The sequence below is a fragment of the Pogona vitticeps genome, chromosome 5 (genome assembly GCF_051106095.1).
Source record: "Pogona vitticeps strain Pit_001003342236 chromosome 5, PviZW2.1, whole genome shotgun sequence".
In the NCBI taxonomy this organism is placed as follows: domain Eukaryota; kingdom Metazoa; phylum Chordata; class Lepidosauria; order Squamata; family Agamidae; genus Pogona; species Pogona vitticeps.
This window is the reverse complement of record NC_135787.1, coordinates 70,930,646-70,955,581: the sequence shown is the minus strand read 5'-3', so window position 1 is coordinate 70,955,581 and position 24,936 is coordinate 70,930,646. Positions and strand designations below refer to the sequence as shown.

The 24,936-nt window shown below is 39.4% G+C and overlaps 1 protein-coding gene across 1 annotated transcript in view; it reads left to right on the top strand.

Annotated features, from left to right (window-relative positions):
* Positions 1–408: 408 nt before the first annotated feature.
* The window catches only part of NMU (neuromedin U), a 29,398-nt gene continuing 4,870 nt past the window's right edge, over positions 409–24,936 (top strand). The window contains exons 1-8 of the mRNA XM_020792478.3: positions 409–673; positions 5,472–5,530; positions 7,592–7,639; positions 7,771–7,830; positions 9,246–9,275; positions 9,384–9,434; positions 11,951–12,025; positions 20,645–20,698. Coding sequence (XP_020648137.2) covers positions 517–673; positions 5,472–5,530; positions 7,592–7,639; positions 7,771–7,830; positions 9,246–9,275; positions 9,384–9,434; positions 11,951–12,025; positions 20,645–20,698 — 534 coding nt within the window. The 5' untranslated portion in view covers positions 409–516. The remainder of the gene's footprint in view (positions 674–5,471; positions 5,531–7,591; positions 7,640–7,770; positions 7,831–9,245; positions 9,276–9,383; positions 9,435–11,950; positions 12,026–20,644; positions 20,699–24,936) is intronic.

The following is a 24,936-nucleotide window of genomic DNA, read 5'->3' as shown; positions in this document are numbered from 1 at the left end:
GCCGTTTGGGACGCTTCGCGGCGGGCGAAACAGTTCCTGCGGACCGAAAAACCTCCCTTCTCCCCCTCCCTGGACTTCCCACGGGGTGCGGTTCTTTGGGAAAGCGACCCTCGGGGGACCACCGAGCAGCCCCTCAGCTTCGTGGGGCCCGCCGACGTCCTGGCAGATGGTGTGGGCGGCACACGGTCACCCTCTGCACGGGCAAAAAGGGCCGAGAGGCTCGCTCTCTCTCTCCTTCGGCTCCCGGGGTCTGACTCCACTCTGAGTCACCGGCGGGCGCACGGGGGCTGCCTGCCAAGAGAGGAGAAGGGGGGAAATTCTGCCCTCAGGGCGGGCGGGAAGAAGGGTGACGTCGTGCTTTCCCGGACTCCCGTTACTGCCGCCCTCCTTCGTGTCCGGGAGATTTAAAAGTGTGAGCTCGCCTGCCGCCAACTTGCAGAGCCGGAGCCGAGCGTCGAGCAAAGGACGCGCCAACGCCGAGCGGCCGGAAAAACGCTTCCCCTCAGCTCCGAAGCCATGCCAAGGGCGGGCGCTGGCCGGCGCCGGGAGCCTCCACTTGGGGCTGGGGGCGGCAGCGCTTTCCACCCGGGCCCGAGGAAGCCGCAGCCTGGCTCGGGGACGCCGTGGCTGTTGCTCCTTTCCCTCCTGGCCTTTGGGGTGAGCTCGTGCAAAGGTAAGGGCCGAGAGGGGCGCCGTGCCTTGCGGGTGGGCGTCCTGTTTGTTGCTCTGAGCGAGTTTCCTTCATCCCCGAGAGCTCCAGATTCACCGTCACCCTTCTGCGTTTGCAGCTATTTTAATTCCTTCCAGCCCTTCTGACCTTTAGGAAATTTCAAAACTCTTGGACTTAGTGTCTCTCCCTCCCCTCCCGCCTTACATGCACTTTTCTTTCTCCAACTCTCTCTCAAATTGGGGGAGCATTTCCCCCCCTCCACAGATGACTCTCTGCTTTCAACGGCCGCCCTTTAGGCAGAGATCAACAGGTACAGTTGCCAAGGCCGGCCAGGTCGCTGCCAAAAGGCACAGACCTTCAGTGGGGTTTGGTGGTCACTCCCCTCTGAGTGCACGATCAAAGTTGTGATCCAGTTTGCTCTCTACATATTTGAAATGTTCTTATTTGAAAATATCTTGCTTGAAAATGACAACACTAATAGTTTATCTCCTAGTACTGAGTCTGAGTTCCTAGCAATCCAAAACATAGTGTAATTTTACACTAACTGCTCTAGATCCTGCAAAGAGAATGTTTTATCCATGTTTGTTTTTCCTATTAATTTTAGATGTCTGTCTTTTAATATTTATTTTAAAAACTGCAGCAGCAGTAATAACACTTTGATATCAAACGTGGTCCCCCCCCAAACCGGGCTCATACAGTCAAATAAATATGGCAATTCCTTTTTTCCCTCTGGGCTGTGCAATTTCAAGATCAGCTTTCAACAATTCTTCATTCTTATTTCACTTGTCCAGTGGTTTCAGGTCCACCTGTGTTCATTTGAATCAGAGATTCCAAGCTACAGAAGCAAACTGTATTTGCATAATTTCTGTGATTTTTTTCCTAAAATATCTAGTGAAGACGCACTAACTTCCAGAAACTAAGAATCTATTCACTTTACCAGAAAATAGTAGCCTCTGCAGCCTTATAGCCAAAATATAATTGTTGCTTAATAAGGTAAATACAGATAATTATTTGAAGTGCAGTTTATTCTATTATTTCAAGTGCAGTACATTGATTGTACTATAAACAATAGTTACAGTTCTATAGGATTTCTTAGACATGCTTCCACGAGATAGCAATGTGCACCACTACAACAAAAATGTGGGCATTTATTGTCACTATATGAAAATTAACTTCTAGCGTCTCCACTTATATATCAATATTCTCAATACACTTCTAGTGTAATTGCTAAAGCTCTAAAATGTGATTTTCTGTTACATAGCATATTCATACTCATGCTAGCCTGTTAGTTTACACTTCTGCTTACAATGATGGAAGAACAAAACATTTATCGTATAATGTCAGAGAATTAGAAAATGAGACTCTGTGCTTAGACTTTTTCTTTAAAAAAAGATAATGTTTGCATTATATATACTTAGATGTTGAATGAACAAAGCTTTAATTTCATTCAAAGTATGAGTGCTTATGGATTCTGTCAATTCTGTCTTTTCCAGAGAAAGTTAACATGGGGAGGGGGGTTGCAGGGGATAATTGAGAAGTAGTAGGGGACTGTAAATCACTGCCCCTGAAAATACGTCAACCCTATTATTCCTTTGTCTGCCTTTAAAAAAATTATTCTGAGCTTCTGCCCTTTCTTTTCTTGGCAATTATCCATTCTTTAAAAATTTCTTCTTCACACTCTGAATGATCAGTTGGGCAAAGGGGTTGACATCTATCACATATTTGTATTATAGGAAACTGGATTTTATATTTGGATGTCAAATACTGTATAGCAAATACACTTAGCAAGATCAAAATAGTCACTATGTAAGTATAGGTGCTTAGTGTCTCTGACAATTGCGCTTGCTTATAGGAATGGTTATGTATACAGAATCTCAATTCCTACATACAGTATTTATTGGATGCTGGGAAGAACACTGTTTTATACTATTTAATAATATAACCCACAGGGGAAAGAAAGCCCCATCTCTGAAATTACCCCCCCCCAACCTTTTACCAAGGTGGTCACTGGTTATAATTATGGAAATAAAATTGCAAATTTCAATAATCAAGAGCAATAAAGCTGCAGGAGAAAACTTCATTCCCACTTATATACTCAGATCTTTCCAGGATGGTCGGCTCCTATGCTAGCCATATTATACACTTGTATAGATATGTTTGGTAGAATCCCTACAGAATGGGTATCCTCCAATGTACCAACCTAAAGAAAGAGGAAATGAAATGGTTCCACCAATTACTGACCCATAAGTTTACTTGGTATTGTAAGCATACTCTATACAAGACATCTCCTCCAGAAATTAGACGGATGGGAAATAATCTATTAATCCCCAAACAAATTGGCTTTAGGGCAGGGTATTCTACTGTGGACCACGTCTTCTTGTTAAAATATATAATTAGCAAATATTGTGAAGGGTTATTGTGGCAGCTATATATAGCTTTTATCAATCTCAAAGCAGCATTTGACTCTATTCCAAGAAAACGCCTTTTGAAGAAAAATTATAAACCTTAATATTGACCTTGCGTTGCTAGATAGATCTGTCCACTGATATTTTCTTAAAGGTCGGAGTTGGCATTTCAAGCCAGTTGTCTAAGACAGTTAAAATATCCAAAGGGGTATTTCAAGATTGTATCTTGGCCACACTGCTTTTCAAATTATAAATAAATGGTATAGTGGACTGTTCAACAGGATTGACATTCTCCCCAGTAAGAGTAGGTGGAAAGGCTATTTCAATACTTCTTTACGCAGATGACACCTTGCTAATATCCCATACCCAAGCAGGCATCAGAAAATTGCTGAAACAATTTACTATTTATTAAGAAGGATATATGCAAAAATATGAGAATATCAAAAGAATGGTCTTTAATAGAAGATCCCAGCCTTATAAATGGACAATGGGCAGTACAAAGGAATGCCATATAATGAAAGAGTCTGCTCCTGTGATCCAAAACCAACTGAAAATTTGGTACATGCCATACTCTACTGTCCCTTCTTCTCAGCTGAGTGTGCAAGACTACTGAGGTCTGTTTTAGAACAATTCCCTGGAAGATTTGACCAAAACAAAGAGAAGTAGAAGTTTGCCACATTTTGAATGGAAAAGTTTATTTCCACTCTTATAAAAACAATTTTTTTCATTCTCTGCTGCTAACCAAACTGACAGTCCTTTGCCACTCAATTACTAATTTACAGTTACATTTACTGAGTGTATTAATGTTTATGTTTGGATACATGTGATGCATTTTAGATCTCAAATTTTAAAAATCTGAATAGAAGTCTAATTCAAATTTTCTTACATTGTATTGTGTTGTTTTTATTATGTCATTTGCCATGGCCTGTGTGCTAAAGCAAAAAAAAAAAATGGGATTCATAGCTTTGTATACAGAATTCAAAACAGGACAAAGTAGAAGAATGGTGGACTGAGAAATGAAAAAGTTCCCTAACATATATTTAGTTAGCATTTGGTGTTCTGAGGTCACAGTATTTTTTTCATTTATGAAACTGAAATTTGTAGATAAGTACTAAGCAATACACATTTAAAGCAATCTTACTGTGCCATAATCAAACATTAAAAATGAAGTACTGATGTTTTTGAACTGGTTCTAGATATTAAGGAGGGTACAATGCAGCCTGGAGTTGTGTTACCTTGATTTCAGTGGAATAGCAGTCTTATGAGAATAAGAACCACTGAATTCAGTGGGATTCATTTTTGAGTAGATATAGAATTGCAGTGTGAGCTGGGTAGTGCACATAACTGTCAACCGCGTGACAATCTATGCATGCAATCCATTGAAAAGTTTTCTTGTATAAACCTCTGTAACAGAACTGCTAGGGCTTGCTAATGCCTTTATTGCCAGGTAGGGGAAAGCCTTGGCTGGCCACCTCACCACTCCATTGAACCATCTGCCAAATTCTTCACTGCCCCCATTACCATCCAGATTTTGTTTAATTTAATCCCAGACTTATTAAAACCCCTTTTGCACACTGCACATACTCTAGAGAATCACTAAGAAGTTTGGACGAGTGGCCTGGCTGGTTGGATTTAGTTTGGCTAGGACATTCTGCAAAGAACAGTCACTCAAACAAGGAGTCTATTCTAAAAAATCAACTGAATTAAAAGGAAAATAAAAAGTAAAGGGCAAAAAGCATAGTTAAGCTTTTAGCTTGCATTCAAGTACAAATCTAAGGCATAGAACAGCAAACAGGCAATACTACAGGCTACAATGCTGGATTTTAAACTAAAGTCTGCCATGATCTTCCACAATGGCCCTAGGCTTACATGAAGTCAGGATGCCTCTAATTCCATGTCAGGAGTGGCTTCTTCAGCCCTCAAGCTGGAAAGTGCTCTCTCGTGTCTTGACTACTCTGCTTCTTGCTCCTGACTTTGTGCTTCCTCCTTCTTTGAAAGACCTGTACTCCTTTTAGCCCCTGAAAACATGCATTCCTTCGAGAACCCAGCAACATGCAACTTCAAAGAGAACTTTTGAGCTGTGGTTAGGTCTGATGCCAAAGGGGCGGGTGAGTCACTGACCAAAAGGGTGTGAAACTGGTTTGTATATTTTACACTTCAGAGCAATGGATCATCTGGTTCTCTGATTACATTTCCCTTTGAACTGGGAAGCTTACAGATAAATTTTAGTTTCTGATAAGAATTTCATTTCAGGAATCAGACTACAGACCCCGGTGCTCTGATCCACTGAGCTATCCAATCAGCTTGCATTTTTATGCAGAGAGAGAGTATTGTGTAATGAATAATATTATAGTAGAAACCTTTACGACTTTAAGCAGGATGTTTCTTATTTGTAGCAGCTCCAATGGCATCCCATAGTCCACAAGGAGAACATGAATTGCAGATGTGGAATGAGGTAAACAGAAATGTCTTCTGTGTTGCTTTTTCTTAAGTTTGTTGTTTTATTACATGGACGTGATAATAAAATTTGTCAAAAGGATGAAATTATAATAATGTATAGATACAATCCTGATTTGTAACAAAGAAAAAATGTTGTATGTTGCACAGCCTGTCACCTAAGATTCAGTTTGTGTGCAAATGTATTTATTGTACAGTGGTGCCTCGCTTAACAAGCGCCCCGTTTAACGAAAAAATTGCATAGCGATGGCTTTTTTGCCATCACTTTTGCGATCGCACAACGATCTTGCCTATGGGGAAAAATCGCTTTGCAATTCCCTTCCGAGCTCTCAAAGGGCCCCCTCCGATATTGGAGAAAGCCCTTTGAGAGCTCGGAAGGCTCTCAGAGGCAGCGGGGGAAGGGTACGGGGGTGTCGAAGGCTTCCAGGCCTTTGCCTGGAAGCCTTGCGGACACCCCCCCACCCTGTCCCCGCCACCGGCAGCCTCCCCACGCCGCCTACCCTGGCTGTTCTCGGACACCTGGAAGTCCGAGAACGGCCGGGGTAGGCGGTGCGGAGAGGCTTCAAGCTTCCCGGTCCACCCCCCAGCCTGTCTCCGCCGCTTAAAGGGTAACCGGCGGTTGGTGGGATCCAAGCCTGGGATGCCTGAAAGGCATCTCAATCCCACCACCCTCCCCCCACAGCTTGGATCCGAGCCTCAGCGGCTACCCCAGCCATGGCCGGACTCTAGGGAGTCCAGCCATGGCTGAGGTAGCCGCCATGGGTCAGATCCAAGCCGCGGGGGGGGGGGGAAACGGGATAATCCGTTCCAATTGGAACGGATTAATCGGTTTTCAATGCATTCCTATGGGAAATGGTGCTTCACATAACAATGTTTTCACATAACGTTTTTTTTTCTGGAACCAATTAACATCGTTATGCAAGGCACCACTGTATTTATATAAAGAGCTTTTCTAACCCTATAAGTGTATTGTTATGTTCGAAACTAGATTGGCATTATTTATTGAATTAGCACAAACAAGGCTGTAAGCTTCACACAGGCTACACAATTATTTTCCTTTTTTTTTCAGAAGTTTTCCTAAATTGTTTCACAGAACATTGCTGAAAAGCAGCGAATGCTGTTGTGCCTATAGTATATGCAGAACAGTCTATTGCATACACCTGTCATATTTGCAAAGACAGAAGTATCTGCTATCCATTATGAGTATGTTTTTTGGGGGTGGAAAGCTAGATTGTTCTTAGGTTGCCAATCATGACATGGACACGGGTAGATGGAGTTTTGAGGGGCAGAAGTAGTACAGGCACTCAAAAACTAGATGGTGGTAAAGGGGATGCTTTCATAGTATCAAGAGCAGAAGCAAGTGAACCGATATGAGCTTAGGAAAAATCTATGATAAATGCCTATGCAGTGCAATGATTGGTGGTGCCAAATGTTTGACATCAAAACAATTCAGCAAGCCCTGAGTTGATCTTCCTTGAATTTACATTGCATGGCCATGTAGAAATTCCTATCCAGAAAAGGGTATCAGATTTTCTGACACTTAAAGCAAAGCAAAAGCAAAGAGTGCTGCTTATATACCGCCCCATAGTGCTTCAAGCACTCTCTGGGCAGTTTACAAGTTAATTATGCAGGCTACACATTGCCCCCCCCCCCAAGCAAGCTGGGTACTCATTTTACCAACCTCAGAAGGATAGAAGGCTGAGTCAACCTTGAGCCAGCTACCTGGGATTGAACCCCAGGTCGTGAGCACAGTTTTGGCTGCAGTACAGCAGTTTAACCACTGCGCCATGAGGCTCTAACCCAGTGGTGTCGAACTGTGGCCCTCCAGATGTTCTTGGCCTTCAACTCCCAGAAATCCTGGCCAGCAGAGGTGGTGGTGAAGGCTTCTGGGAGTTGAAGTCCAAGAACATCTGGAGGGCCACAGTTCGACACCACTGCTCTAACCCTTCATTGACTACTATTTTAAATGATACCAGTGGCAGACACTTCTATAAAGATCAACCTAACTTTCCTTTTTCTCAATTCAACCCCTTGCTGTGTCTCTCATCAATATTTACAGATAAATGATGTGTGTTCTACTTACTTGACCAGAGACACTTCACCTCAGGTCAGTCCAGTTAAACAAATAATTTCAAGTATGCTATATTTTTCTGCATGTTCAGTAATCATATAGCTGAGGCTCTGTTTTCTATATCTTCAGTAATCATATATCTGGGACTCTATTTTCTTGCTTTTTAGTCATCTAATACATTGGAGGATCTATGTATTATGGTTCTAGAACTTCTACAGAAGACTCAGGTAATGGCATTTACTGTACACTTGAAACATGGTTGTTTGTGCACCTTGCGTAGTGAGGTGTATTACAATTAATATCCATTCAGCTATTAAATACTGTGCAGTTCCCTGGAGGAAGGATGTGCTGGTGCGTGTGCATGAAAAATGCCTACTGAAATTTTGAAGTCAGGATACTGAGTAAGCTTTTCAGTGGGCAGAATTCTTCATAACTCCCCATTATTCCCCATAAGAAATATGAAAAATAAGTAAAAATTCAAATTTCTTTATTTGCAATAAGGTGTGTTTTAGTAATGAATTCTGAAAATGAAATTGTGGCATAATACAGTGGGGTCTTGACTTAAGAACGGCTTGAGTTAAGAACATTTTGACTTAAGAACCACTCTCATAGGAAAATATTGACTTGACTTACATACTTAGATTTGAGTTAAGAACTGAAAAAAACCCACGTGGGAGGCAGGGAAAGTGCAAAATTTGAACTTTCAGTTAACTGTTGGCCAGTGAAAAGGGTGCCTGTCTGCTTTCTCACTCCTCCCAGCGTTTAGAGAGTGGATTGGGAGACAGTCTTCAGACTGCCTGGTACTGCCTGGACTGTCTTTTCCCTGCTTTCCCTGAACCTTTCTTGACCTAAGAAAAAAAAAGAAACAAAATATCCCCCTCTAGTGGTCGAAGGTGGAACAGCAGCTTTCCATTAGTTTCTATGGACGGAAAAGAGCAGATACGGATCAAATGGTTTTCAATGCATTCCTATGGGAAATGCAGATTTGACCTGAGAACTTTTTGACTTGAGAACCGCCTTCCAATACGGATTAAGTTCTCAAGTCAAGACCCCACTGTAGTTCAGACATCTTTTGAAAACCCATGATCTAATTCTGTTCTTCAGCTCTGGAAAGAAGTTGCAACATTGAAATGTAAACTTCTAAACTAATTGTAATGAATAAATGGGCATCAATACAATATTGGTATTATATGGCCACTATGACTAGAAAGCAATAGTTTTCTTAAAAACAATTTTTTATTAACGGTGAACTCCTATGCATGTTTACTCTGAGGTAAATCTGTTACAATTTAATTGTCCTTATGTGTACATGGATTATAAACAAAGTTCCATCTAATTTTCAGCCCCGCTGGGCAGGGCTCTGCCCCTTGCATGCATGACTCTGCTTCCCCTGCATGAGATTCTGTTGTAACCAGAATCAAAGGGGCTGAAAATGATTGCTGTGGGTGTGTGGAGGAGGAGGAACACTGCATGGAGAGGGGTTAGAGTTGTGTGCACATGCACAGATACACACCTCAGAGAGAACTTTGATTATAAATTATAAATATATAAACAAAAAATAATAATTTTTGTATTACATTGTTTTCCCTCCACCAAATGATCCATGTCCCATTATTAAACAATTATGCCCATATTTCCACAGGATTTAGATGAAAAGGACAACACCAAAAGAGTAAGTTTTTTTAAAAGCAATCTTTTAATTATGTGTTCTGCCTGTCTATAAAGTCATACCACATTAACCTGTCTCAAAGTAAAATCCACTTCTAATTTCTTTAAACAGTTCTTATTTCATTATACTAAGACCCATGAAACAGGCAACTCAAACATTCTGGTAAGTTGAAATGCCCCCTTCACTGTGAGTGAACATGTCTGCATCTAGAAACAATACATTATCATTATTGTTTGGATTTTATTTAATCCATATAGAAAGAGAAGAAGTCCATAATCCCTGTTAGTGTTTTAAATGAAAAACCTTGCTTATAATCTAGCTAAAATTTAATGTAGAAAACTTAAGAATCAGTAAAAGACGAAATGGATGAAGACCATCTCTGCTACTAACTAAAGCAGGAGTGGGCAAAATATGGCCGATGGACTGCATGAAACCCCCAAGGTTAAAGAAATACTTGGAATAACTTGTATGTTTTAAAGTTAATATTGAGGATGTATATTCATACACACACTAGTTTTTTTCCAACACAGGTTAATGTTTATTAAGAATTTTGGCTACACATGTTGATAAACCATGTACTGAAATTATCTTCAGAAAATATTGGGTTCCCAAGTATAAGTCCAATGTTAGTGCCAGATAAAGTAAACATAATGAAAGTAATGACACCTGCTAGTCACAGGTGACAAAATTTCCATTGAGTTCAGTAGGTCTACTCTAGTTCATATTAGGCATAGCCCATCAATTTCTCTTTTGGATTTCATCAGAAATAATTAATCTGATTCCATCTAATCCTAACAAGGTAAAATATGATATAATCAAGTTTAATCATGCTTTAGAAGTGCATGAAAACAGTTATTTACACATACATGTACACCTGTATTCTTTATCACACATCTGATGGTAGATTTATTTGCTTTCTTTCAGTTTGTAACATAACCAGTGTTCCATGTTTATTGCCACTACTGTCTTAGCCTTCATGTTCTAATAACCAACAGAAAGAAACTGCTCCAAATACTAGAATGCTATAAACATAACGCTTGTTGCTAAAAGCAAAGTAATTGCCATAAATTTGCCAAGAACTCTGGTAGTTTGCCCGAGATGCAAAAAATGAAGGTCCGTTTGTCGGTGGTGTGTGTCTTCAAGGCATTTGTGAACAACAGAGGTAGTGTATTCTATGATGCTCATTGTTTTCTACCGCTGTCAGGTTTATGTGTTACCGACAACGAAAAGAAATGAGAAAAGGTACACCGAAGTTGGATTCTCTTTTGGTCATAGTATTTAAATAAATGCTGAAGTCACTCTGAGTGCCATTTCTTGCCAAAAAAAATTATGGGAAATAAATGTAATAAATACATACAAAGATTTAAGTGAATTTTTTTTATAAAAATAAACATATTAGAAGTCCTTTTAACCTATTAAAGAGTTATTGAACAGTGGGCTATATTTTACTTTGTCATCTTTCCCTTTGGCCCTAGCAGAACAAAGCAGATAACCCTGCAATGATGCCTTTTATGAACAGCATTTGCATCGCCTATGCACATCTACTTCATAAAATGCTTTGTGGTTTTAATGAGAAGTAGTTGGAAATACATTGTGCATGCATAGTGCAATTTAATTATACCAAATCTCTTGATCCCCAAATCTAGAACACAGCACATGTACTATGACACTTGCAGAAGGACAGAATTTGTCCAGTACTTGGGTTTTGTGAGAATGCAGATATTCATGGTCAGACGCAATCTGTGGTGAAGAGGAATACAGTAGAATTCAAGCAAGCAGAGATGAAGAAAATCAGGAGCTAAGAACTTAGAAAGTAGGAAATTGCTCTATGAGTTGTGTCCAGAAACCAATGGCTGCCTTTTTAGAAGTAAAATGACAAAAAGCTGCCTTATGTCATTCACTCACAGCAAAATTATTATTTTCACTATAATCACAGAATCCCATTGCGAGCATGGATGGTGTGCTGGCCGAGGGATTCTAAGAGTATAAGATCAAAAAAGTACACTTTTTCCTATCTGTGCTACAATGGCGTATTGAAGGATCAAAGCCTGAGTTGCCAGTCAACCATTTTGGTATCACTGTGATACTTCAGTCTGCAACGTGAAATCTCAGGAGTAATGTGTGTCTGGTACTATGGAGAATTTCTGGAGAGGGTTATAGAAACAAAGGGATGACAAGTGGAATCAAGAGAGCAATCTGCTTGATCAAAAATAAGTAAGATGTACACTTCTTTGTGACTGAGTGATGCCAAAATTATAAGAATTATGCCATTGGTTCTTCCTGGCCTGTGTTTGCATTTTATCCCTCAGATGGTTCCTCTGTCTTGTGCTTATGCTGGAAGTAGGAGAGATGGTCTGTCACCAAATAGCACATCTTATTACAGTAGAAGCAGCTACGGATATTTTGTCAAACTTATGAAACAAATGCTACCATGAGTCCATTTGAAAAATCCAGTCACCTCCAAAGAAAAGACTTGTGGTGTAACATTTCTGAAGGAAACTGACACTGAAAGCAACCTTGAAAATGTATACAGTAGATGGCCATGTTAGGAGTCTTTCATCCTTTTGCTTTGCATGTTCTGTTTGTGAATGAATGCTGAAGCAAAGTATTTTTGTTTGTTTTCTGTCCTGAGCTCAATATTTCATGTTGCTCATGTGTCTATATTCATGTCCTCTCAGTCGTCTGTCCTGCATCCTTTGCTGCAACTTGTTCCTCAACTGCATGAGAGGAGACTGAAGAGATACAAAGAGGACGTATGTAACTTTTAAACTCTGCACACCAGCATTCCCTTTCTTTCTTTCTTTCTTTCTTTCTTTCTTTCTTTCTTTCTTTCTTTCTTTCTTTCTTTCTTTCTTTCTTTCTTTCTTTCTTTCTTTCTTTCTTTCTTTCTTTCTTTCTTTCTTTTCTTTCCCTCTTTCCTTCTATCCATCAATTCATCCATCCAAAAACTAATGTATTTATTTAAACAATCATTTTGTGGGACTGGTTCATGCTTGTTAAACTCAGAAATTCTACTCAGGGAAGTTTATTCCTTAATCCTCGCATTGCTCACTTATTCCATTTATTTCAATTACTCTAAAGTCTGTCTTACCTTGGATCCAACGCATCAATATTATTATGTTTTATTTGGTTTTTTGTTTGTTTGTTTGTTTGTTTGTTTGTTTGTTTGATATACTGCCCCATTCATGCAAGTACTCTGGATGGTTTACAAGTTCAAACCTAACTCTGAAAACCCACATAACAAAATGCATTCAACAATATGGTGATTTTCATGTTTTATTCAGAAGTATGATATTTTGCATGCTATTTTCGCTTCAGAAGTTAAATATATATAGAGATGGCACTTTAAAAAAATTATACAAAAGCTTTTCTTGTGCTTCTTAAAGAATGATATGCTGCATGGTTTTTCTCTTTGCAAGAGTTGTATTAGTATATTGCACTTTAAATTGGAAAAAAACCTGATTACTTTGCATAAAGTAACATTCCTGTTGAATGGCTCAGTTTTGTGTTGTTTGGCTTACAGAATTATGCTTATGATCCTGGTACTATAGCTGCACAGAACACAGAGGATGCTCTTCACTTGGTGTTATGACCTGATACTTGGCCCAAGAATAGAAATATCACTAGTAGTCGCACTGCTGCATCCCTGGTTGCTCCCTACCAGTATCTATGAATGCCATGCACAGTAGGAGAGGAGGGTGATGAACGACAGCATACAGAACAGGATAGAGCTGGGAAAAGCTACTTTTTGGACCAACTCCTAGAAACACCTAACATGGTTAGCTACTGACCATTCTAGTTGGGCGATGCAGAGAGTTATAATTTTAAAAGTTACTTTTTGCAAGTCCACAACAAGGAGCAGAATCCTCCTGCTTGAATTTGTGATTTGAAGGTAATCAGCATTCTACACATAATAGCATTCTCACACCTAAGGAGCAGGAAACAAAAACATAAATCTCTGTACAAATGTTTGATTTTATTCCAGCCTTAAAAATACTTGCTATTATCACAGAGAGGAACTGGGAATAGGTATCAGTGAGGGGGTGGAGGTAGGGAGCACATGGCAGCTCTGCTGCCACACAAATGACTTATGATGAAAGGGCATGAAGATGACTTACAATGAAGGGGTACAAAGATGTCTTATGGCAAAGGGGCATGAAGTGCTCTGTCCCCCTTCATCATAAGTTGTCTGTGTGACAGCACAGCTGCCACATATTCCCTGTCCCCACTGCCCTCACAGACACCTCCACTCACCAACCAGCACATGTTGTTCCTTCCCTCTCCATTGCGCAATCTTCCAGTCCAGGCAGGAGCCGGGACTTCCCTTCTCCACCTCCTCCAGCAACTGGCCACTCAGACAAGGAGGCGGGGCAGAGATTCCTGCAGCACTGCCTGCAAGTGACCTGCTGCTGGAGGAGACAGAGAAGGCTAATGCAGGCTCCTGCCTGGATTGGAAAATTGCATGACTGGGAGGGAAGGGGCAATGTGCGTCAGCTTGCAAGTGGGGGTGTTGGTGATGGAGTGGGGCAGGGAAAGTGCAGCAGCTGTGCTGCCACACAGATGACTTATGAAGAAGGGGCACAAAGCACCCTTCATCATAAGTCATCTGTGTGGTAGCATAGCTGCCCATCTCTATCTGGGAACATTACAAACAGCTTGGGGGATCTCAGGTTTCACTCTTTTTGCTTTTGAAGCTTTACCAATTCAATTCTAAATATGCTTAGTTCATAGCAATAGACTCAGTGGGGTTTACTCCCTAGCTACTGGTGAGCTTAGGTTTGCAATCCAATTGCACTATTATAGTTTTGCATGCTATGTGTTCCCCAACATAAAGGTGGCAGATCTAACCTTATTACATTACAAAAGAACAGTAGAGTGAAATTCTTGTTCCTTTTCAAAGATTTTAAGGTATTAAACGGGACTATGTTTTTACCAGTGTAGGATGCCATGTTTGTCTTAAACTGTCAATATGGAAGAAAGGAGGGAATTTCCTTTTTCTTTTATTTGTTTATGTAACTAAAACATGATAGTGCATCATTAATAGCCGTAAAACCAAATTACAGTGCAGCTTTTAGCTCAGATTTTAAGTTCTGTTTCCTTCCATAAGGCTTTCACCTAAGTAGGCAGATACAGTAATTGCAAACTTTATTGGGTTTTTTAATGTGATAGATTTTGTCAGCATCCTTTCAATTTCTTGCATTAATTAGACCTCTCTAAAACAGCTTTGAACATCAGGGTTCCTTAAAGCAAAATACTTACTTGAAAGAGATTCTGTTGTGGTTTCTCAGGCTCCAGTGGGAACAATCAGTAGCACACTTGAAGGCATTGGAGAGGGTAATGATTGCCTCTTTTTTTCTTAAAGACCATCAGGGACCACTGTAGAGAAAGGTTCAGCATGTTTGTAACACATCTATTCATAAGTCAGATCTTCATTTATGAAGTATTGAACCTCATTATTTTGTGCAAAAAAATTAAATAAAAATCCATTAATTGAACTGGTTTTAATCAGTAGGGAGATAGAAAATCTAATTTTTCCCCTGGCCCCACAAACAGGAACTGATTTAAATAGATTTCTCTCACGTTTCCCATTTTATAATTTTCTAAACAAGGCGCCTACCAATTGATATGAGAGTTAAAGCATTTTGGCTTTGATATAATTTCACTTTTTTGTCTCATTACAGTTTTCCTCCAGAACAGAGCCAAATCAGCTGGCATACACAAAAGATACAATAACAAAACAAACAATATGAACAATAAAAAGTAGGCAGAAGTGCTGCCCTACAGCATCAGACATTACATATAGAAGTTTCTATCAGTGATCTAGATCAGTGGTTCTTAACCTTTGTTACTCGGATGTTTTTGAACTGCAACTCCCAGAAACCCCAGCCAGCACAGTTGGTGGTGAAGGCTTCTGGGAGTTGCAGTCCAAAACTCCTGAGTAACCCAAGGTTAAGAACCAGTGATCTAGATCTTGTGCCATTTTGACTTTAAAAGTGGGCAGCTGTGGCTTTCCAGATATTTTTGGTCTCAAATTTCCATAATTAATCACCCATGGTTAGTACTCCTGGGAATTGTAGCCCCAAACATCTGGGGGGCCACAGCAACCCACTCTCTGCTTTTAAAGTTAAAATCATTTTCTGTTGACCCTAGAAACAATTAGGTAATCATTTAAATCAACAAGCTTGGAGTAAGTTGTCCAGTCAGAACAATGGTATTCTGTATCTGTGGCATTTCTGGATGATTTACAAAGCATGATACTTCATCAAATAGCAAGTCTAACAGAGTGGAGAACACAGATCTTGCTCATACTTTAGATTCTTATGCTTCCAGTCCAACAAATACTAAGTCTTTCCATTAAACAAACAATCTGATCTGAACCTGAAAGAAATGGCGCATGATAGCATAGAGTAGGGCCTCTCACTGAGTCTGAAGCAAGGCTAAAATGACCTAAGGGCGGTTTGAGACTGTACCCAGTGTGAACTCCTACCTGAGGGTAGCAAAGCCAATTGATGCTGGCCCCAAGCCACACACTGATTCCATAAACAGCACTATAAGAGTATCAGGTCTCATGAAAAACCTGTCTTCTCGTGTCAGGCTAAAGCTAAGGCAACACAAAGGGAAGTATAGCATAGGCATCCTTCAATCTCGAAAGACTATGGTAACATGCTCTGAATTGAGGAGTGTCCCCTCCAGAGCATGAAGCCTGGGTAAAGTAATATGGAGGATAGGCTGTTACCCAAGCAGCAGATCCCCCCTCTCCACGTTGCTGAAATGGTCCAATGGAAAGGCAAGAGCCAATACAACTGGTTCCGGCAACGTTGCAGGAGTTGGCAGAACGACAAGAACTGCCTTCGGGACTCCAGCTCCGGATTTTGCCTCTAGGTTAACTCCTGAAGCCTTTTCCATGAATGGATATAGCCACAAGGCAGTGAGAAATCGGAGTTTTCCTTCTCCTAGATGGGCTGCCTTCCATGGCTGATGAGCCCCACCTACCTGGCCTGCTCTGTAATAGTGCAGAAGTATGATCCAACCTTTACAACTTTCCTGCCTCCCAGGTGTATGCAAATCTAATTGGCTTTCCTATTTACCATATTAGGGCCTGAGATACAGTCAGAGAATTTGAGAACTACCCATATCCTACCCATCATTTTAAATTGTTTTTCATTTCATTAAATGTTAGCTCTGTTTTCTATGAACAACCTTCCACTTCTCCTTTCAAAGCCTTCAGATTCTTTTAGTTCTGTCCCATGAGGCATGGAACAGATAATTAAAAATGAACTATCCAGCACCTCATCACTTGCCTTTGAGGGCAAAAAGACGGAGATCAGAACAAAGCATTAGTAAATGACCTACTGATAAATATTTCAGAACTTTTTTGTCCCTTTAGGAAGAGAAGAATTCAGAAATATATTTTATCACAGTGATCTAAGGCTATCAAAAATTGATTTGGAAGCAGTTAGGTGAAATGGAGGGATTGGAAGGAAAATTTCAGAAAGACAGCAAACCTGGACTTACTTTTGAGTCAATGGGATAGAAATGCAATGTGAAACTGGATAGAGAACACAATATGTATCTGATAAATTAGAAATAGCAGAGTCAGGACAGACTGCTTGAGATGTTGTAATAGCTTTACATTTAAAAAAACCTTGGAGTACATGGCTAATAAATAGGAAGCGTTTTGAAGTGTGTTTGTAATATTTGTATTAATGCAAAATGCCAGCTCTTTTATATATCAAAATCTGCAGGACTAACAGCCCCCATTCTCCTGATCGCTGCTTGTAATCTTAGACACACATCTATAAATATTTCAAATTTACTTTTTGCGTGAAGTATGTTCCAAAATTGAAACAAAAAGCCCTTAAATTACTTGGTTGCATAGTTTATAACTGTTCATTGCTTAATTTTGAGGAATCTGTGGGCTAATAAAATAGACTCCATTGCACAGAAAGGAGACAGACAGACAGACTGACAGACAGACAGACAGTGGTGCCTCACATAGCGAGGGTTAATCCGTTCCGGATTAACCCTCGCTATGTGAAAACATTGCTAAACGGAACATAAAAACCCATTGGAACGCATTAAACGATGTTTAATGGGCCCTAAACTTACAGTTCGGCGAAGTTTCCTCCATAGCGGCAGCCATTTTCGCGCCCTCGGTAAGCGAGGGGAGGGCGTGAAAATGCTGCGCGCAGCCATTTCGGGTGTCCAGTGGCCATTTTAGAACTGCTGAACAGCTGATCCGCGGGCATCGCAAAGCGAAGATCGGTAAGCGAAACGCTTACCGATCGTCGCTATGCGAGTTTTGCCCATTGGAACGATCGGTATGCCTCCGCATTAGCGATCCCAAAAAGGGGATTGCTATGCGGATTCGTCGTTGTATGGTGCACTCGTTAAGCGAGGCACCACTGTAGATAGATAGATAGATAGATAGATAGATAGATAGATAGATAGATAGATAGATAGATAGATAGATAGATAGATAGATAGATTGATTGATTGATTGATTGATTGATTGATTGATTGATTGATTGATTGATTGATTGATTGATTGATTGATTGATTACTCCCTACAGCCACCATCCCCAAGCTTATCAGGCAGTGGCAAGGTTCCTTTTGTTTCCCTAAAATAAATAAAAAATAAAAAAGAAAGTGGGTTGGTTCTCTGAGCACGCTAGAACAGTGGTTGGAAAACAGGGGTAAATTACTCCAAATTGGGTAAAAATGAAAACCCTAATTGTTGAAAATTGAGGGAGGATGGTTTGTGTGTGTGTGTGTTTGTGTGTGTGTGTGAGAGAGACAGAGAGACAGAGAGACTTGACACTTTCATAAAACCATGAAAAAGAAACCTTTTAAAATTTAATCTCCACTGCATTTAGCTCTGCATTTTCTGCTGAGAACAGCAGAAGTCTGAAGTGTGTGGCAATCACATTTCTCATCCCCAAAGCAGACAATATAGTTTATTCCCAAAATCTGAATCCCAGTTTTTCTGCTCCTGGTCCTACTTTGAATGCAGCACCAAACAAAAGACTGTGGGTTTCTTTATTGAGTCAATCCATCTCATGTGCAGTCTTCCTTTTTTCCAACTGCATTGCACTTTTTCCTGCATTGTTGCCTTTTCCAGTGAGCTTGTCTTCTTATGATGCCACTGTAGTACAGTACCCTTTGTTTGGTTATTTTAGCTTGTAGTGAAAGTCCACACTTAATTTGCTTTACTTATCTTTCTGACAAGTCATAATAGATTTGTCATCGTTTTCCTAAGGTGTCTTTTAATTTCATGGCTGCTTTCACCATCTGCAGTGATCATGGAGCCCAAGAAATTAAAATCTCTCACTGCCTCCATACCTTCCCCTTCTATTTGCCAGTAGGTGATGGGACCAGTGGCCATGATCATTGTTTTTTTGATTTTGAGCTTCAGACCATTTTTGCGCTGTCCTCTTTCACCCTCATTAAGAGGTTCTTTAATTCCTCCTCCCTTTCTGCCATCAGAGTGGTATCATCTGCATATTGGAGGTTGTTGATATTTCTTCCAACAATCTTAATTCCAGTTTGGGATTCCTCCAGTCCTGCCTTTTGCATGATGTATTCTGCATATATAGTGGTGCCTCGCTTAATGAGGATAATCCGTTCCAGCGAAATCGCTGTCAAGCGAAACCCTTGTTAAGTGAAATAAAAAATCCCATTGAAACACATTGAAAACCCATTCAATACGTTCCAATGGACTGAAAAACTCACCGTCTAGCGAAGATCCTCCATAGGGACGGCCATTTTCGGTGCCTGTATAGCGAGGAATCCATCCAAAAACACAGCAGGGAGCCATTTCGCACAGTGGGTGGCCATTTTGAAGCCGCAGATTAGCTGTTTTAAAAACGTCGTAATGCAAAGAATCGGTTCCCGAAGCAGGGAACCGATCGTCACAAAGCGGATTTTGCCTATTAAAACATCATTTTGCAAAAGCAATCGCAAAACATTCATCGTATAGCGGTTTCATTGTTTAACGAGGCAATTGTTAAGTGAGGCACCACTGTAAGTTAAATAAGCTGGGGGACAATATACAGCCTTGTTGCACTCCTTTGCCAATTTTGAACCAGTCAGTTGCTCGATATCCAGTTCTGTTGCTTCCTGTCCCACATACAGATTTCTCAGGAGGTAGATAAAGTGGTTAGGCACTTCCATTCCTTTAAGAACTTGCCATAGTTTGCTGTGGTCCACCCAGTCAAAGGCTTTTGCATTGTCAATGAAGCAGAAGTAGAGGCTTTTGTGGAACTCTCTGGCTTTCTCCATAATCTAGCACATGTTAGCAATTTGGTCTCTAGTTCTTCTGCCCCTTCGAAATCCAGCTTGTACTTCTGGGAGTTCTTGGTCCACGTCCTGCTGAAGCCTGCCTTGGAGGATTTTTAGCATAACCTTGCTAGCGTGTGAAATGAGTGCAGCTGTACGGTAGTTGGAGCATTCTTTGGTACTTCCCTTCTTAGGGATTGGGATGTAGACTGATATTTTCCAATTCTCTGGCCACAGCTGAGTTTTCTATTGATGATGATAAAAAAAATTGCTCACTGGTCCTTTGATGTTGGGCTGTGGCAGCAGGGTGGGTAACATGACCTCTGGATTTGGGTTAAGCCCAGGGACATATTGTAGAAACGAAGAGAAGAGAACAGGATGGTTAAAGGGCACATTTTTTTTCTAGTTATGAAATTTTAGATTGGTAGTTTTTTTGTTTTTGTTTTTTGAATGAGGGGCCATGCAATAGGCTTTATGATGCATCTGAGGGTTGACTATGCATACCATGTTACCAATTCTAGAATTAGGGCCCAAGCAGTCATTATTTTAGTAACATGAGTAGCATCCACATGTGTATTTACACTTTTTAAATAAAAAATACCAGAGGTGGGGCAGTGAGTGATTTTCAATAATATTCAGGGAGTGGAAAATTAACCTTCCTCCTGCTATGACTATGATGAAAATGGATTATACAAGGAGGGGACTACAATTTGGGGGAGAGAGAATTGGTCATCAGCAAGGAAAGGGCCTGACAAAAGATAACACTTATTCGTAAAGCTATCTTGAGCAGTGGGCAAGAGAGAAAAGTCTTAGACTGGTAGAGAGGAATATGGTCCTTTAAGCAATTTGGGTCCAAAGCAAGGCTTGGTTCAAAGCTTTTAATATTAAAGGCTTTACATATTAAAATCAGCACTTTACATTGGGCTCAAAAACTTACTGGCAGTCAGCATGACTGGCACATATCATTGTCACATAAGGACACTGTCCAGCCTATAACAATACATGTTCAGATTTATTCTGCACCATTTGACATGTCCAAACTATTTTTAAATGTTTATGGTAACATCTGGTTTGGCGTCTGTTTCTCTTTTCAGGATGAACTTCGGATACCTGGGGGAATTCAAAGTAGAGGATATTTTATCTTCAGGGTATGCAGGTTTTATGTGTTTCTTTCTCTTTTTTTAATAAATATTTTTATTGTATTTTTTCTACTTTTCTATCTGTTGCAACCAGAGTGATTTATATGAATGTTCCATTCATTTCATCTTGTCTTATACTCTCTAACATAATATTAATCTAATCTATTCTACCTAAATCGGTGTAAATTTCATTCAGTTATAAAGAGGTTCCCATTTATTATTATCCAGTCTATCATTTAATGTACTTGTCAAAATATCAATTTCTGCTAGTTCCAAAATCTTCTCAATAAATTCCTTTTTTGTTGGCACCTTTGTAATCTTCTACTTACTGGGGTATACAATTCTAGCTGCAGTTATCAGGTGTAAGGTCAAGTAAGTCTTTTTTTTTTCTTCGAGTGTAGCTGGTAATATATTCAATAAGATGATTTCTGGTGTCAAAGCAATTTTAACCCCTAAAATTTTCTCTATCATTTCATGAGTCATTTTCCAAAAGTCCTTGGCCCTAATGCACATCCACCACATATCATAGAAGCTCCCTATTTTCTTTTCACATTTCCAACACTTATTAGAAATGTTTTATACATTTTTGTTAATTTATCTAGTGTTACATACCATCTGTAGAACATTTTGCATATATTTTCTTTTGGATTTATAGATACAGTCATTTTAATATTTCGTTCTCAAATTTGTGACCAGGCACTTAGTTCTATATTATGACCTAAATTTTGAGCTCATTTTACCATACAATCCTTCACAATTTCATCTTCCATTTTTGCTCCATTAAAATATAAACATTTAATCAGTTTTTCCTCTGAATCCAGCAACCCCTTATCTAAAGGTATTTTGTCTTTCTGAAACCCTTTCTGAAACCTTTTACATATCTTGATTTCAACAAGGTAATCGACCACCAATGTAAGATAATACCTTGTTTTGCCAGTTCATCTTTGTTCTTTAGATTAAAATCACTATCTAATATCTCAACATATCTCCCGTTTGTACCTTGAGATGTTTTTGCTGGATCAGAGAATGCTTCTAATGGAGCCACCCATAATGGTATGTTTCTATAATGTTGTGCCTTAACTGTCTTCCAAACCCATAACAGAGCTATCCTGATCAAATGTAAATTAAATGTTTTAACATTGCTTATCATCTTGGTACCATAGGTAGGCATGCCAGCATAGCCTTAAATCATGCCCCTCAATGTTTAAAAGTCTCCCTTTTTGTAGAAAAACCCATTCCCTCACCCAGGACAGAGCTGCTGCTCTGTAATAATTCAATAAGTCTGGTAGGTCAAACCCTCCTCTTTCTACAGAACGATGTTTTATTTTGTATATTCAGTTGTAAAATAACTGGACTATGATCATCAAAAGTTCTTGGTAGTATGTCTATAGTCTTCATCACTTTTATCCAGCTTTTTGGAATTCAGCATGCATCTAGCCGCCTAGAGTGGTCACATTTGACTAGATAGGCGGGGTATAAATGAAATAAATAAATAAATAAATAAATAAATAAAATCTATTCTAGACCATGTCTTATGCGAATTTGAGTGGAATATATAATCTTTCTCTTTTATATGTGTTGCTCTCCATGCATCTACCAAATGAAACACTTCTGATATAGACTGGAAGGTTTTTAGTAATATAGTCCTTCTTTCTTTTTTCCCTTTTCTTAATGTTTGAATGTTTGTGTCCAGTTTTCTATCCAGAACTGCATTGAAGTCCACTACACAGAAAATATCTTTGTATTCTTTATATGCCAATTCTTTCTGTAGTTCTTTGAAAAAAATTATCTTGATTTTTATTTGGAGCATAAATATTCACTATCACTGTTTTTTCCTTCCCTCTTTGAATTTCTACCTTCAATATTCTTCCATCTAGTGATGCAAAAATTGGTTTAGGTTTCAGATCCTCTTTTATAAATGTTGCCACCCCTCTCTTTTTTTCTTTGTTGTCTGATGCAGCGAAGAGCCTCCCTAATTTTGGCATTTCCAAATATTTCAAGTCTTTTTTTCCTATGGGTTTCTTGTATGCATATAACATCCAAATTAGTTTTCTTAAGCTGATGGTTTTTCCCCCATTTTCCAGGTGCATTCAAACCATTTACATTAATAGAGGTTAGTTTCAGCTGATTTTTAGAGATTTCCTGCTTGCTTACTACCTCCGTAGTGCTCCCTCTTCCTTGTAGATCTGGTCTGAATCTGTACTAATTCTTTAGGTGTTTTTTGCTTCTTTGGTTTCCTCCTCCTCCTCCTCTTCTTCCTCCTCCTCGGATTCTTCTTCGCTTTCCTGGGTTATTTCTGATTCTGCTGATTTCCTGCCTTCTGTTGTATCTTTCCTTTGAACTTCTTCCTCTTTTCTTTTCTTCTCCCTTCTTCCTCCATATCTATCCAGGAAGGCCTCTGCTTTATGCGTAGTGTTTATGTATTGTCGCTGACCTTGATAGTAGAATTGCACACCTTCTGGGATGATCCATTTATAACTAATCTGCTTTTTCATCAAAAATTCTGTTAGTTGTTTATAATCCACCCTTTTATTTCTGATTCTCCAGGGAATATCCTTCAATATTTTGTAATCTTTACCTTTCCAAACCAGCTGTTTCTCTTTTAAATTTGCCAAAACTTGATTTCTAAAAGAGCTCCTTAAAACTTTTACATGAATCTCTCTTGGTTTACGGTTGCTTCTTGTATATTTGAGATTCTCCATGCATTGTCCAGATTCTTTTCTATTTCTTCAGGAGCCAATCCTACAATAGGAATGAGTAATTGTGTTATAATTGCTCTTAAATCTTCTTCCCGTTCCTCTTCTATGTTTTGAAAGTGTAGTATATAGGAGGCCTTTTCAGTCTCCAGATAAGTCAAAGTTCTTTCCTGCTGTATTATTTTTGAATCTTGCTCCCGTTCATTGCACTCCAATTTAGGCAGCCTATTTTTTTGCATATTAACTTGCTTTGTTAATTTCAAGATTTCCTGTTTTTCAGGATTTTCTGCTGATTCACATTCACTTGGTTTCCCAAGTCTTCTACTTTTTTGACTAAAGTTTGTATATCTTGTCTAATTTGTTGTGCATATCTGTCCAGTTCAGACCAAAAAAAAGACTTGCATTCTCTGTTCCATCTGTCTTAATTCAGCATTGTATATCATCAACTTTGTGACACCTAATTCAATTTGGGGACTCCCTTGTCCAGCCTGTTTCCCCCTCTGTGGCATTATAATTTCAATTAAATTTGTCTATCTTCAAAACTATAAATAAGTAAATATATAACTTCCTACTATCTTTGTCTATATATCTTTGTTGTTATCTTTATCCCTATTAGTATAACAAAACCATATTAGTAATATTAGCTCCTTTAAATATAATCAGTTTCACGGGTTTGATTTGGTATTCCCAACTTTGATATATATATTCCAATATGTCAGAGTAAACAAAAAAGAAGAAGAAAAGAAGAAAAAGAAAGAAAGAAAAAGAAAACTTGCAAAAACTCAGATGATGCTATTACCTCCTTAATATCTAAAGCTCAGAAGTCCCAAATTGGTAAAACAAAATCAGGCACAGTCCAGCAGTTCACCACCATAAATTTCCAGTTATATAGTTCCAAGAATATTTGCCAATTCCAAGATAAACCACCAACTTCAGAAAAGGAGAGCCTGGTGCTGTTTGTTCCACTCAGATAATAAAAGCAAAAACAATTATCCTTATATCCCGCAAAAGGCTCAGAGAGGGGAAGACAGATTACTTTTCATTGTTTTTTTCTCTTTTTCTCACTTTCGGAGTCTAATCACTCCCCATCTTTGCCTTTAACTATGAAAAACTGTAGATATATATATATCCCAAAAGCAATGTCCAGCAGTTTTCTTGTTTAAAAGTCCAATTTCTTATCTTTATTGAGCCTCTTTACTCCAGCCCAAATATTTCTTCTTCTTTAATCACTCTGGGACAACAGTTCTGGGTACTCACAAATTATGTCACATCAGCAACATGGTGACCAATGCTCAATCTAGATAACAACTTGTTGAGATTTTTGGGGCAGACAAGCAGATTCCTCCACCTATTTGTTCCCACTTGGTCCCAATCTCTTCTGGGGTGTTATTTCTCCTGGTGACACCCACAGTGGAGCATTTCAGCCCCCGCTATCTGGTTGATGGAAAGGGATGCCTTCTCAGAGATCTGAAAGACACTACCTTCATGGCTATGTGACAAGCCCCACCTCCCAGTTTTTATGTGTTCCAAACTCATTTGCATATTGCAAAA